The sequence below is a fragment of the Phyllopteryx taeniolatus genome, chromosome 5 (genome assembly GCF_024500385.1).
Source record: "Phyllopteryx taeniolatus isolate TA_2022b chromosome 5, UOR_Ptae_1.2, whole genome shotgun sequence".
NCBI lineage: Eukaryota > Metazoa > Chordata > Actinopteri > Syngnathiformes > Syngnathidae > Phyllopteryx > Phyllopteryx taeniolatus.
Window position 1 is genome coordinate 14,385,527 of NC_084506.1, and position 16,567 is coordinate 14,402,093.

Here is a 16,567-nt window from a genome sequence, read left to right on the forward strand (position 1 = left end):
GAATTTGTCTCCGGTAGTTGGAGCTGCTCTCGTACGACAACAGACAGTCAATTGACAGAGAACACTTTTGAGACATAAAGACATTGAGAAAAACAGTCACTGAACAATAAAAGGTAGCTAGTTATCTGGTAATGCCAGTACAATTTAAAATTTTTTTTTTGACCATTGTGCAAAAAGAGTCCTCTATCACTTAGAGCAGTTCGAATGACTAATCTCGCAATAGTCCGGTGCAATGACCACTGTGCAAAGGGCGCCGAGATTTCAAGGAGTGTATGCAGTTTAAAGTGACGAGTAGTGCGATAATCTGGGACAATGTTGATTGTGCAAATGTTGCAGATACTCCTCAGTCACAGGCAGATGCAAATGGGGCAGATGCTGCTCTGGCATGAGTGGCCAGTATTGGTCAACAACAGATATGCAAATAGTGCAGCGTGGCGAGACTACTAGAGTGAGTGCACGAGTAGTATATAATTGGCCCGACAGAAATGTGACAACAAACTCAGACAAAATAACCACATGACCACTCATTTAACAAAGAGGACAGTGTAGCACTGAAAGAAACACTGGCACATAACTGCTCAGTCACACTATTTAGAACTCTCATTCCACACACCACACTCAAACATATTTTGCCAATTATACAGATGAAAGGTGCTTGTCAGAATGATTGAAATTCATTTGGCTGTATTTCATCCCTCTTATTGTATAGCATAGCATTAACAAGAGTTATTAATCAAAATATGAGAAAGCAAAGCAAATTTATTTATATAGCTCACTTCATACACAAGGTAACTCAATGTGCTTTACATGATTAAAAGCATTTAAAAACAAAGGGAAAAAAACAGCTTGTAAAAGCTATATAAAGCTAAAGTGCTAAAGAATTTGAAAATCATCACACACTGAAACTTCCTGTTTGTGTTTGTTGATCTGTTCTTAAATTAGTTGGCCACTTCTCCCCTTTTTTTATCTTGATAATTGGGGACCAACACCATTGTGACTCAAATGACTCACGTGACCAAAACCATACCTTTTTTGTCACTTACCAGAGCCTCACGTTCACAAGAAAATTGAATGAACTGTCTCACAAAATGTCAACTACAAAGCATCAAATCTGTTTACACACTGTTACTTGGTGAATGAATGCCCTTTGAATGCCAAAACTACAAAGTCTGGAAAATCGTAATATGATGATGAAATCCAAACAAAAACATTTGTATTGGAATGTTTTGTTCTTCAGATGCTAAATTATCAGTTGCTTCTCGTCATCAAATAAGGGTTTTCTTTAGGACTTGTTTTAAAAAGGCATCAAATCCTATGCAAGTCACATACAAAAGGACAGAAAATACACATGAAGCCCAACAAAATCCCAAAACAATGAAGTATGAAATCTCTAGATAAAGTCTGTACTCTGGTAGTAAAGGCACAGGTGCAGAAAAGGAAGAGTAAACTAGCTTAATTTAGTGACATCAATATCGTTGAAAATAACAGGAGCAATTGGTAATGAAGAGTGCACTTGAAAAGCATTAGAATCTTCAAATGAATGCACTCGGAAAGTTGTATTTTAATGTCAATATTTAGGCACACGCAACCTATGCCTGATCAAGCAGAACAGTCATGCAGATTAATATATGTATACTTTTTTTTGTGGGGTGTGTATGTTTGCATGAAACACGTTTTTTTTTTTTTTTTTTTATTGTTTGCTGTTTTTAACCAAAGAACCAAACAAGAAAACATGGTGACTTCAATAATCTTCATAAAAATATAAATAGATTCAAATTAGTTTTTTTTCCCCCAGAATGGCTGTTGAATGAATGAATCCTTTCTTACCAAGCATGTGTTGATTTTCAACCAGAAAACATTTGTCTGTTACTGTTGTCAAATGTTCTTAAAATATAATCTGTGCTGATGTACAGATTTGGGAGTTTGTCAGTTTCCTATTACAAAACATGTAAAATGTGTTACCTGCTGTCAAGCAAAGAATACATCTCCTGTTCTCAATCACTGAGGAAATGCAAAGGCCATAATCAAAATATGAGAAAGCTAAGCAAAGCAAATTTATTTATATAGCGCACTTCATACACAAGATAACTCAATTTGCTTTACATGATTAAAAGCATTTAGAAACAAAGAAAAAAAACAGCTTCTAAAAGCTATATAAAGCTAAAGTGCTAAAGAATTTGAAAATCATCACACACTGAAACTTCCTGTTTGTGTTTGTTGATCTGTTCTTAAATTAGTAAAATGTGTTACCTGCTGTCAAGCAAAGAATACATCTACTGTTCTCAATCACTGAGGAAATGCAAGGGCCATTCCAGACACATTAGCAAGGGTTCTGTGTGTACTGAGAGATTGTCTCTCCGGTTGTTTTTGTGGACTGTCTTTATTCAGGATCGTGCAATTTCACGCTTAGTTTGGTCATCATGCTGCACACAGCATTCATAACAGTCTGTGACTGCACTCATGGGCTCCATTGGCTGCAAATGCAGTCCAAATCCTCGCCTACTGGTGTCACACATTGGTTTAGGGAATGGAGCAGATTCAGATCTTTAGGATATGAATTTACTGCTAGAGTTTTTTTTTGTATCTGTGTCTTATGTCATGTCTTTTTGACAATAGTTCCTTTTGTCAGTTTCTTGTACTCTAGCCAACAAGAGTCAAACCCATAGAGCTTAGGCAGCCCCTCACCAGCTGTCTGGCTATCATTGTGTCACATTGAAATGACTCACAGGTTTCTTTGTCTTTTCAGACCTGATCAAGGTTTCTGTTAATGATTTCATTATCAAGGCAGCTGCTGTTACGCTTAAAGTAAGTATTGCTCAGTGATTTCAGTCGCTCTTAACCTTGTTTTAGCTCCTAACCTTGTCCTTTTCAGTTTGTTGAGCCTCTTGACGTGTATAGTGTGGATCATAAAGACTGTATATGCAGTGACAATGAGCTATGTAATGCTTCTGCAGAAATTTAACTAATTGGTGAGAGAACACAAACAAGAAACATTTATTTTGACAGAGATTATGTTGACATTACAAAAAGAAAACCTCAAGCAATTTAATAATGGTCCAATGTAATGTTTGAGGAAACTGAAGTACCCACAAAAAAAACCCACACAAGCATGGGGAGAACATGCAAACTACACACAGGAAGGCCGCAGCCTGGATTCGAACCCCTATCTTCAGAACTACAGTGGGCCAAAAAAGTATTTAGTCAGCCACCAAATGTGCAAGTTCTCACACTTAAAAAGATGAGAGAGGCCTGTAATTTTCATCATAGGTATACATCACTTATGAAAGACAAAATGAGAAAGAAAAGATCCAGAAAATAACATCTGATTTTTAAAGAATGTATTAGCAAATTAGGGTGGAAAATAAGTATTTGGTCACCTACAAACAAGCAAGATTTCTGGCTCTCACAGACCTGTAACTTCTTTAAGAGGCTCCTCTGTCCTCCACTCGTTACCTGTATTAATGGCACCTGTTTTAACTCGTTATCAGTATAAAAGACACCTGACCACAACCTCAAACAGTCACACTCCAAACTCCACTATGGCTAAGACCAAGGAGCTGTCAAAGGACACCAGAAAATAAATTGTAGACCTGCACCAGCTTGGTGTGAAGAAATCAACTGTGGGAGCAATTATTAGAAAATGGAAGACCACTGATAGTCTCCCTCGATCTGGGGCTCCACGCAAGATCTCACCCCCAAAATGATCACAATAACGGTGAGCACAAATCCCAGAACCACAGGGAGGGACCTAGTTCATACATGCAAATCAGTCGCCTTTTTCGCCATTTAAATAGGCCATTTACGTAAATCGTACAGATCCGATCAGTTAGTAATATATGAAGCTTTTATTTTGAAGTTGGCCCTCACAGCACGTTGGGAGCGATGCAGGTAGGAAAGTGGTTCCGCCTCAGCATCGGGCCCATTCAGACGGAGCAGAATCCCTCCACAGAAACACCTCTAGGGAATTGGTCCACCTTAGGTCTTCTCCCAGTTGGTTGGTGCAGAAGCTGTACTGCAACGGCCTCAGATTCGGTCATCGTTACATAGCCCCCTCTCCAAGCAGGATAGCAAGGGAGATGAGCAAGAAGAACCGACACAGTTATATCACGTTGGAAACCAATGCTGCTTACCAAAATGGTACAACCCCAATTCCAATGAAGTTGGGACGTTCTGTTAAACATAAGTAAAAACAGAACACAATGATTTGCAAATCATCTTCAACCTATATTTAGTTGAATACACTACAAAGACAAGATATTTAATGTTCAAACTGATAAACTTTATTGTTTTTAGCAAATAATCATTCATTAACTTAGAATTTTATGGCTGCAACACGTTCCAAAAAAGCTGGGACACGGTCATGTTTACCACTGTGTTAGATCATCTTTTCTTTTAACAACATTCAATAAACGTTTGTGAACTGAGGACACTAATTGTTGAAGCTTTGTAGGTGGAATTCTTTCCCGTTCTTGCTTCATGTACAGCTTCAGCTGTTCAACAGTCCGGGGTCTCCGTTGTCGTATTTTACGCTTCATAATGCGCCACACATTTTCAATGGGAGACCGGTCTGGACTGCAGGCAGGCCAGTCTAGTACCCGCACTCTTTTATTACGAAGCCACGCTGTTGTAACGTGAAGAATGTGGTTTGGCATTGTCTTGCTGAAATAAGCAGGGGCGTCTATGAAAAAGACGTTGCTTGGATGGGAGCATATGTTTCTCCAAAACCTGTATGTACCTTTCAGCATTAATGGTGCCTTCACAGATGTGTAAGTTACCCATGCCATTGGCACTAACACAGCCCCATACCATCACAGTTGCTGGCTTTAGAACTTTGCGTCCATAACAGTCCACATGGTTCTTTTCCTCTTTGGCCCGGAGGACATGACGTCCACAATTTCCAAAAACAATTTGAAATGCGGACTTGTCGGACCACAGAACACTTTTTCACCTTGCATGGGTCCATCTTAGATGAGTTCGGGCCCAGAGAAGCCAGTGGCGTTTCTGGGTGTTGTTGATAAATGGCTTTTGTTTTGCATAGTAAAGTTTCAACTTGCACTTACGGATGTAGCGCCGAACTGTATTTACTGACATTGGTTTTCTGATGTGTTCCTGAGCCCATGTGGTGATATCCTTTACACATTGATGTCGGTTTTTGATGCAGTACCACTTGAGGGATCGAAGGTCACGGGCATTCAATGTTGGTTTTTGACCTTGCCGCTTCCATGCAGTCATTTCTCCAGATTATCTGAACCTTTTGATGATATTATGGACCGTAGATGATGAAATCCCTAAATTCCTTGCAATTGTACGTTGAGGAAAATTGTCCTTAAACTGTTCGACTATTTTCTCACGCACTTGTTCACAAAGAGGTGAACCTCGCCCCATCTTTGCTTGTGAATGACTGAGCAATTAAGGGAAGCTCCTTTTATACCCAATCATGGCACCCACCTGTTCCCAATTAGCCTGTTCACCTGTGGGATGTTCCAAACAGGTGCTTGATGAGCATTCCTCAACTTTCTCAGTCTTTTTTGCCACCTGTCCCGGCTTTTTTGGAACGTGTTGCAGCCATAAAATTCTCAGTTAATGATTATTTGCTAAAAACAATAAGGTTTATCAGTTTGAACATTAAATATATTGTCTTTGTAGTGTATTCAATTAAATATAGGTTGAACATGATTTGCAAATCATTGTATTCTGTTTTTATTTATGTGTTAACACAACGTCCCAACTTCATTGGAATTGGGGTTGTAGATTGTTGTAAGAGATCTGGATATGATTACACAGATCACTGGTCAGTCAGTTATGCTTAAATTAGCATGATTCAGGGGATCATCATCTCACTTGAATCCAATTAAAAATGTTTCCTTCCTTGAAATTGTAAAGTTTAACAAATAGTTAATTCGCTCAGTCCCAGAACTGCTAAACGTTTTGGACACCAGCAAATACATTTTTGTCTACAAGGCGATAAAACACCTCTGGGTGCTGCATCTGAAAGAATGATAATCAAAATTGTTCCTCTCTTCTTGTTCGGACTACCAATGAAATAATTCCATTGAACAATCCAGAGACAATTGTCATTAGATCTGAGGATTAAAGCTCTAAACCACATTAGGCTCAACTCTCACAAATTCGAGATCTAGTTCTCCATTTAACTATCTGCAAAAGCATGTTCTATTTCAACCTGTTGGATTGATAAATGTATCAACACTTTTTCAATTCCCGCTTTTAGACTGTTTACAGAAGACCATTTTTAATTGAAAAAGATAAATATTGCGCTGTTTTGGCAATTCATGTGTATTACAACAGCCTTTTTGGAGTCTGAAATTGCTGACATTTGAAAGCAGGTCTCTCAGGGAGGGGAAGGGCATGGGTTTGCATGTTAAGTGTTCTGGCTGGGAATGCACACACATCAGAATCAAAACAGCAATGATGAAACACAGCGATGTAGTAGTGTTTGATGCTTCTCCAATATGTGTGCTACAACTACAGTATAAGGCCATATTCACCTGGGCTTGCACAATTCTTATCTACGCCTATTCTCCCGTCCAAACGTCTGACACACCCACTGCATGAAAGATTGGAATTAACAATGAAACAAGAGGCATGGTAGTCCTGGAAACATTTACTTTTCTTGAGACTTGTGAATGTAATTTAACTCCATACAAAAGATAAAGCACACTATAAATGTGAAAATGCCTTGTGGAGCGCATGCATTGTGTAGTCACCCTGTCAGGACATGGACAGCTCCAGCTTCACTTACACTTTAAAAGAGCACGTATCAGAATACTGTGCCTGTGACTGAATGCATGTTTGGAGATCCACCAATAGAGAAACGAGGTGTGCCTAATGTGCTATTAATTAGCTTGATTCTTTAACGAGCTTAAGCACTGCAAAGGCACAGGGGTGGTTTGTCTGGGTGGAGACCTACTTCTCTAAAAGAATGACACGGTCCAGACGAAGTTGTTGAATACATTCAACATGCACGAGCCCCAGGATTTCCAAATGTGGCCGACATGCACAATCGCGTTCCCTTGCGCCGTTGTTCTACTCTCCTTTTCTCCCATTTGTTCTCTAATAAATAGACTTAAATTTGAAGGCTTCAAGTCAATATAAAGGTGTACACAAACTGCATGAGACTGTGATTAAAAAAGAAGAAACAGTTTAAATACATTTGATAGCTTTTTGGATGTCTCTTTTACAATATTATTAGCATGTGTGGCATTAATTGTCAAGTTTACAGTATTTGTATAGCCGTGAATCAGAAAAGTGTCTCAAAGGGCTTCACAGGCCCACAGTTGTCAATGATTGACGACACCCCTAATCGAAATCCTCCAATCGGGCAAGGAAAAACTCAAAACCCCATTTGGGGAATCTACTCTAATCTGTAGATCTTTCGATGTTTGCCTGATGTCCTCCAGTTCAAGCCTGATCGTTTTTGTATTAATTTAATTACAGCCAGATTAGAAAAATCTGGGTTGACTGACAAGTTGATTGACATTGTTGTGACACTGCTCGTGACTTTCTGATGGTAGGAGCTACCAGATGTGAACGTGACCTGGTCAGATGATGGACCCCAAGCACTTGACTCTATTCACATTTCAATTGCTGTTGCAACTGACAAAGGCCTCATTACCCCCATCATCAGAGACGCTGCAAACAAAGGTGTTCAGGAGATCTCAACTAACGCAAAGGTAAAAGTCTGAATCTGAATCACTGCTTTGTAAACTTTTTACAGTCACTGAAGTATTGTTGCTTCTGCATTAATCTTGCAGGATTTGTAAAGTTTTGTACCTCACATGTCGTGCCAATGGGATATTTGGCCATGTGCAGTTGAAAATGCCATTTCCGATTATCCATTTAGATTTGTTGATAATGATTTTTATCTTTTTTGTTTTATTTTATTTTTGCCTGTGTCTGGTCTTCTCATCTTACAAATGGAAGCCAAATAAGTCAGTGCTCAGTTTTTTATCTTGGTGACAGGCCAAAGCCTGGTCAATAACATATAAACACAAACAATACTCAATTGTTAAACATTTAGGAAAATCTTTCTCTTTAAGATTTCATACAAAAGTGTAAATATCAATAACTGAGTGTTAACAATACTATTCACAGATCTAGAAATGCATTCAATTCCATCCATAGTCAAGTTACATGGATGTAGAGCTGTGCATTATATCCTTATGTTAAAATGTCAGAATTTCTTTCACAAAAATCTCCCCATCACCCCGTTGCTTATAGGGTCCCTTTTGCTAATAGGGTCCTTCAAAATATATGTGCATATTTGTAAACACGTATGTAAACACGAGGCTTGATAATTAACATTTAAAATTTTCCACAATTTAAAATAAAAAATTAACTGTCTAAAAGCGTGGCTCGGCTGGTCGATCTGTAAGAGTAATCCCGCACCCCCTCCATCTCGCTCAAGCTCTTTTCTCATATGGAGCTGTACAGGTAAATCAAGGCTACCTCAACAAAATGTTTTCAGCTTGCAAGCACATACCCTGGGACAAAAGTTTCCAACCTGTCATTAAATGACTGCTTTTGCAATGTATATAGCTGCACCCTGTCTTTTACAATGTTCAGTCTGATTTACTCCGTGATTGCCATTTTTCTCATACATAAGACAATGGGGAAATGATTCTTAACGGGAATTAAACTATTGCTTTTTTGCAAAATAGTTGCTAACAGGGTTGGAAAATTAGCGAAATATAGCGACAAATATGTGCAAGCAGTTCACGTCAGATGCTTTTAACTCCAGAAGCTGCAACAACAAAAAAACTAAAGATTTTTAAATGATCCTGCATGCCAGTAAACTTACTTTTCAGTTTTTGTACTAACAGTATTTAATGAAAGCTGAAATATTTGTTCAACGGTCAATATAAATTTCAAGTCATGAAATCATCTCAAAACAACAAAACAAAGAATAATTCGTCCCCATGTTCTTCCACTAGAGACAATCGACAATCCCACAGCCACACTCTTTAATGTATTGTGTTTTCTCCAAGGTTACTCCACTCAGTCACGCTCTGCCATAAAACCCTGGCCACAGTAATGTGTTCGTTTTGTTTTCCAGACGCCTCATCTTCCCCTCAGGGTTATGTCAGTTCCCTTTCCTCATTTTATTAAGGCACAAGCTGATGGTTTCCATTTGTCTCAAGGCTGCTATTGGACAGTTGTCATTTTTCAAACACCATCTTTGTGGTAAATTTTTTAGTGGGTATCTAAAACAAGTTTTGTGTTATGGTTGTTTAATTGGTCATATAATGACAATTGGGTATTCTGAAGCAACATTCCAGCTATAGTCATTATTTAGTCTTCTTCCATATTATTGTTTAGAACTTCTTACACCAGGTACCATCCAAAAGATATTTAGTGCTCCAAGTACCACCGTGATGACCAACATTAAAATACAGTAGCGGAGTAGGCCTAAGTGTCCCCCCCCCCCCTCCCCCCCAAAAAAAATAATTAAGCAGAGGTTTTATTCCTAAAAATATATTTAGTTTCTGCAAGCACTGTAACATTACGCTGTTTGAATAGTAACATTACTCTCAAACAGTGGTTCTCAAACTTTTTTCAAACAACTGTACTTAATATTGAAGAATAATTTATCTTTTAAACATTTAAACATGCTGTATATGCATAGCTTCAAGTAAAAATTCTCACTGTATCCAGAACTTCAATGCCTGCTTTCTGAAAAAGGTGGAAAAGGGAACACACGCAAGAGAAGCCTTTCTCACACAGATGCACCAAAAAAGCGTTGTTTGAATTTACTTAATTCCCACACATACATCAGTTGCACATGATTAAAATGTGTTAAACTTACATATTTTTGAGGAAAAGAGGGGAAAATTATCTCTGGTTACCACATTTTAATCATGTGCAATCAAAAATTAAGTACTTTTTTTCAGTGTAGGTGGTGTAGATTGACTGCTTGCAATGCGTTTTGTTATGAGATGACGTTTGAGATGCAATGGTTTCATGCATTCATTGCATTTGGCCACTTATCACATACTGGAGATTGGAATCTTACTCTCTCCCGTGCCAAATAAACCCAAATTCTATATAGTTAGAGTAATATTTTATTTCTCACTTGTTGCACCATTCGTTGGCTGCTGCTTAGCGGGGGTTTCATTGGTACGCCCACAGAAGTCACAGTTGTTTATGTAGCGCTGCCTTCGTTGGGATGAAGAAACCAGGACAAGCAGTGAGCTATCAACTAACTCTTTATTTCAAAACAAATTATTAGTGTCGGTCGTAATCCTACCAAAATAAGATTAAACTGTACCGTATTTCCTGTAACCGTCAGCCTATGTGGCTGAATGTACACACACTCGCTCTCTCTACTCACGCTCTCCCGCTCCTCGACTCCCACAGCCAATCACAAATCACACTCAGTGGGTTACCTTCAAGGCCTCCCAGAAAATCGGAAATGACATAATTTAGGAACAACACAACAGCGGTGTTGCGAGTGTGACAATATTCAGTGATTATTTGAGGGAGCCCCACGTACCACCAACGGTGTGCGCAGTGACGTGCGGTGAGGTTCATGATTGGTGAGGCACTGACTACGTCACGTGACTGACAGTCTACTGTGAAGCTCAACTCAACACTGCCACATGCTGGTTCTGGCACCTTACATACCAGACTCCACTGTGCACTTTTAGTGGCTTTTCTGGTCGATAAGAAAGACTAAATGTCACACACGTTCATTAAATATATGAGACAGTCTGTTAAACGTAAGTAAGTGCAGTACATGTGTGATAAAATGTATATTATTGGCGATGTAATGAGGAAACAGCAATGTCTCTTGTGTGAGGCCACGGACCAATCACAACCTGCCTGAATGGATGTGTGCGGGGTCTCTCGAAGCATCATGGGAGCGATGACTCACGTGACTCGTAGCTGCGCTTCCTATGCATTTGAACAGGAAATATGAAAATTCAGCTATTTTAATGATAAAATCATGAAAATGATTGGATTGAAAAAGAAAATCAATGTAAAGCACGGACCATAGAACTAAAAGGGAACAATTTAATGTAATCATAAGGGTTTTTTTTACTATTCACATGCAGTGGAAAGATAAGACCACCAGGGGGCAGTGAGGCTTTGGCTCACTTGCCTACCCTGACGGCACGTCACTGGGTGTACGTACCACACTTTGAGAATCACTGTTCTAGAAAATCTGCCCAAATGACTTGAAGAGTGTTATTACATAGCTATTGTTATTTTTTTATTGATTGTTTTAAGTGTACAGTTTGTACTTTGTGATGCACGTCCAATACCACTGTCTGACAACTAGTTTAACTAGTAAATATGACAAATAATGTATGCTTCATAGGCATTGGCCCAGAAGGCTCGAGATGGAAAACTTTTACCTGAAGAGTACCAGGGAGGCTCATTCAGGTAAAACAAAGAAAACTACGTGACATTATCAACCTCTTTTTCTGTGTGTCTAATCTTACTTTTTATGCAGTCATCATGTTATAAATTATCAATTCTGAACCAAATTTTGTATTGGGCCACATGGGCCATCAACTCATCAATTGCAAAAAATTGGGAGGGGAGGCTTTTCGAGTCGTTAGAATTAACGGCGTCATTTGGTCTTAAATCGGGTTTCTGTGTCAGCCGGAAGCATTGAATACCTATGGAAATTAAATGCTCTTTGTCCTCTTGAGAGGTGTGTGCACCCTCTGGTCAACACTCTCATTAAGGCAAAGAGGGAACTTATACTCGCTGTGGAGGCCGATGTGTCCAGATAACAATAGTCAAAAAATTTAAAATGATTTGTAAAACCTGAATCTTTGACTACTAGCAATAAAGAGTATTCATACACATAGCTTTACAGAAATATTGTTTGCTGTTAACCCTTAATGAGCTTATCTATTTTCCCAAGAATATAGCCATATGTTAAGTTCGTTTTTTTTTTGTTTTTTTTTAATACCTGGATGTACATTTGGTGTACTTATCCATCCATTCATCCATTTTCTACCGCTTATCCGAGGTCGTTTCACGGGGGCAGTACCTACAGCAGGGAAGCCCAGACTTTCCTCTTCCCAGCCACCTCATCCAGCCCTTCCGGGGGGATCCTGAGACGCTCCCAGGGCAGCCAAAAGACGCAGTCCCTCCAGCGTGTCCTGGGTCGTCCCCGGGGTCTCCTCCAGGTGGGACGTGTCTGGAACACCTCACCAGATGCCCCAGCCACCTTATCTGGCTTCTCTCGATGTGGAGGAGCAGCGGCTCTACTCTGAGATCCTCCCGGATGACCGAGCTCCTCACCCTATCTCTAAGGGGGAGCCCGGACACCCTGCGGAGGAAACTCATTTCGGCCACTTGTATCCAGGATTTGTTCTTTCGGTCACGACCCACAGCTCGTGACCATAGGTGAGGGTAGGAACGTAGATCGACCGGTAAATTGAGAGCTTTGCCTTTCGGCTTAGCTCCTTCTTTACCACAACGGACCGATACAAAGTCTGCATCACTGCAGACGCTGCACCGATCCGCCTGTCGATCTCCCGTTCCATTCTTCCCTCACACGTAAACAAGACCCAAGATACTTGAACTCCTCCACTTGGGGCAGAATCTCATCCCCGACCTGGAGAGGGCACGCCACCCTTTTCCGACTGAGGACCACGGTCTCAGATTTGGAGGTGCTGATTCTCATCTCAGCCGCTTCACACTCGGCTGCGAACTGCTCCAGTGAGAGTTGGAGATCACATCTTGATGAAGCCAACAGAACCACATCATCTGCAAAAAGCAGAGATGCAATACTGAGGCCACCAAACCGGACAACCTCTACACCTCGGCTGCGCCTTGAAATTCTGTCCATAAAAGTTATGAACAGAATCGGTGACAAAGGGCAGCCTTGGCGGAGTCCAACCCTCACCGGGAATGAGTCCGACTTGCAACTGGATATGCGGACCAAACTCTGACTCTGGTCGTACAGGGACAGAACAGCCCGTATCAGGGGGTTCGGTACCCCATACTCCCGAAGCACCCCCCACAGGACTCCCCAAAGGGACACGGTCGAACGCCTTCTCCAAGTCCACAAAACACATGTAGACTGGTTGCGGCGAACTCCCCTGCACCCTCGAGGACCCTGCCGAGGGTGTAGAGCTGGTCCACTGTTTCACGGCCAGGACGAAAACCACACTGCTCCTCCTGGATCTGAGATTCGACTTCCCAATGGACTCTCCTCTCCAGCACCCCTGAATAGACAACCAGGGAGGCTGGCGAGTGTGATACCACTGTAGTTGGAAGGGACCACCACCCCAGTCTGCCAATCCAGAGGCACTGTCCCCGATGTCCACGCGATGTTGCAGACGCGTGTCAACCAGGACAGCCCCACAACATCCAGAGCCTTTAGGAACTCCGGGCAAATCTCATCCACCCCCGGGGCCTTGCCACCGAGGACCTTTTTAACCACCTCAGTGACCTCAACCCCAGAGATAGGAGAGCCCGCCTCAGAGAACCCAGACTCTGCTTCCTCATGGGAAAGCGTGTTGGTGGAATTGAGGAGGTCTTCGAAGTATTCTCCCCACCGACTCACAACGTCCCGAGTCGAGGTCAGCAGCGCCCCATCCCCACTATACACAGTGTTGGTGGTGCGCTGCTTTCCTCTCCTGAGACGCCGGATAGTGGACCATAATTTCCTCGTAGCCGTCCAGAAGTCTTTCTCTATGGCCTCACCGAACTCCTCCCATACCCGGGTTTTTGCTTCAGCGACCACCAAAGCTGAATTCCGCTTGGCCAGCCGGTACCCATCAGCTGCCTCAGGAGTCCCACAAGCCAAAAAGGCCCAATAGGACTCCTTCTTCAGCTTGACAGCATCCCTCACTGTTGGTGTCCACCAACGGGTTCGGGGCCGCCACAATTAGAACATTTGGTAGTTATTTCTCACTACTGACTTCTGTTAAGAGAGTTAAGAGTGTATGTACAATGTTACCCCGCTATTTGCGGGAGATAGAGACAAAGCCCTCCCGCGAATAGTTAAAGTCCGCCATTAATTATCCCCCTTAACATTTATAATCAGGGCTTAACTTTTTTTCAGTCACTGTGGTTTCCCAGAGTTACTAGCCACTCAAAATTTTACATAGCCACGAAAAAATACATTAGTCAACGGGGGGGAGCTGATTGAAGTTTATCTTGATCAAAATACATTCTTCAAACAAAGGTTTATTTTGATAATCGACGAGTCACTGATTATTTTTCCATTTAGTCGACTAATCGGGTCATATTTAAATTGAAGCTTATCGCAACAGCAAGCCGCTGCTCTTTGTATAACCATCATTAGCTTCCACCTTGCAGCCAGGAAGGTATTTGCAAACTAAAAATAAAGACATTTCAGATAATACTACATTCAACTTTTAATAAACTTTGCAGCTTGCACCAGCATTCCTGACATGTTTTATGATGTTTATATATGAAAGTAGAAATGTAAATGAAGACAATACTCTGGCCTTTAACATTTTTAGCTGTAAATGTTTAGTACACTTTAAAGTGGAACCAAAAAAAATAAAAAATTAACATTACAAGTTCTGATTTATTGTCAATATACATGTATTGCCTTTGATGGGAATGCCGCCACCGTCGCTTAGCCGGCCTGTGACAGCACGCTGGCGTATCTAGTCATCTATTCATATCTGTGGTTGTAACGTTACATCAATACACAACCTGTGTACTAAAGGTAATGAAATCATCATCATTAGCCTTAAGCTAATGTTAAGATTTACAGCTTTGAGCAAGTAGCTCACTAACATTGTTAATATTAGCAGATTATGGTTAAATAGCTGACTGAGATTACTATCCCTGTTCCTTAGAAATTGAATCAGCCACAACGGGCTTTCTTTTTAGGTGATCGTGATCCTCCATCACTGTCGGGCTGCCATGAAAGGCAGGTTCTGTCTCACAGGTTTTGTGGCGGATTCATCTTTAATATTGTTGGTTAAATGCTCAAACCTTCAGGCTTTGTTGGCAATGGCGGTCAGCCCTGCAGTTTTGAGAGCGGAAAAAAAAGCTTCAAAAAGTAAACAATGACCTTATTAAATTTATTGCCGACTGTTTTGATTCTGATCGAACGTTTTCCCGATTGAAAAACATTTGTCAACGGGGGGGATTACGTTATTGTTGTCCACAACCATGCATTACTATTTTTCTCATAGATTTGTATAATTATTTGTGCTTTTTAAAACTTTCTTGAAACCCATTTTTATTCCTTTATTCATCAACATGAGACTCTGTCCTTGGTTTAGTATTTAATTGTTTTTAACTTTGTTTTAAATTGTTTTTTTTTTGTGTTCAATTTTTTTGGTTTTCTTTAAAGTTCCATTCATAGCTTGTTTCTTTTCTCCGAGTTATATGTTGACTGTCTCTTCTATTTCTCCATATCCTACACTTCCATCAGTATATCCAACCTGGGGATGTTTGGCATCAGTGGCTTCAGTGCTGTGATCAACCCTCCGCAAGCTTGCATCCTTGCCATCGGGACCCCCAGAGCTGAATTAAGTCTACGTGACGACAACCAGACCCTGCGCACCCAACACCTGATGACCGTCACCTTGTCAAGTGACGGGCGGCTTGTCGATGACGAGCTGGCCTCAAGATTTCTTGAAAGATTCCGCGCCAACCTCGAGAAACCTCAGCGCATGGCGTTAGCCTGAAATATCCAGAACACTAATTAGAGATCAAGCAAAGCCTGCCCTCTGCCTCATCACTCCTTACGAAGTGTAAGGAGGTGCAGGGTCGCATTGTGGTCTTTGGCAGGCACCAGTCTTTGTCAAATTGACCTGTCAGTTATTTAGGAATATTTCCAACTGCCAATTTGCATAGAAAGGCCCATTCTACGTGTTGGATGTTCCTACATCACACCATGTTTGTGTACACATATTTCAAGCTGTCTGTTCTATTATGTTTGTACACTGTCAAAATCTATAAGCATAACAAAAATAGCACTGTAAACATCATTTAAACTTCTTTGTAATATTTATTACACTCACTTGAGGTATTTCCCGTTACATTCAGAATTCAATAATTTAATGTTAAGAAAAGAAACATTGTAATTATCAAGGTAACTAATCGCACAGTCCCTTATGCAAACACATTGCAATCAGTTTTAAGTGAGAGCCTCTAAAATGCAAATAAAAAGTTTGTTGATTTGACCATTATTATATTTTGGGGACTCATTTCATCATGTTGGTCCACAAAGTCAGTCCACCATGTCAGTTTAGCACACTGACGGTGAAACCACGTGTTTTAATTAAAATACAAAGAGAGTGCATCAAGGAGAAGAACTTTATAGAAGCCAATTAGGATAATTTCTTGTGGCAAACATACTGGTCAGTCTACGCCAGCAGATGTTTACATTTGCCCTAAGTCCACTGAACAGCTGTTTATGTTGAGATCTGCTTCAGTTGGTGGAGCAATGCTTATTTGATTACAAGCCCAAAACGAGCAACGCTGTGTTCTGGTTGCCAGTTTGATAACGCAAAAGATTGGCGGGTTAATGATATTATGTCCACTACTCTTGAGAAAATCGCAGTTGGATCGCTACCATTGTACACCGGACACCCGA

At 40.7% G+C, this 16,567-nt stretch overlaps 1 protein-coding gene across 2 annotated transcripts in view; it reads left to right on the forward strand.

Moving 5' to 3' along the window:
• The window catches only part of pdhx (pyruvate dehydrogenase complex component X), a 47,170-nt gene extending 31,010 nt beyond the window's left edge, over positions 1–16,160 (forward strand). Inside the window, exons 8-11 of one of the 2 annotated variants that reach the window (XM_061773162.1) lie at positions 2,747–2,805; positions 7,533–7,691; positions 11,339–11,403; positions 15,401–16,160. In XM_061773162.1, coding sequence (XP_061629146.1) covers positions 2,747–2,805; positions 7,533–7,691; positions 11,339–11,403; positions 15,401–15,656 — 539 coding nt within the window. In that variant the 3' untranslated portion in view covers positions 15,657–16,160. The remainder of the gene's footprint in view (positions 1–2,746; positions 2,806–7,532; positions 7,692–11,338; positions 11,404–15,400) is intronic. The other variant, XM_061773163.1, reaches the window with a different exon arrangement.
• Positions 16,161–16,567: the final 407 nt, after the last annotated feature.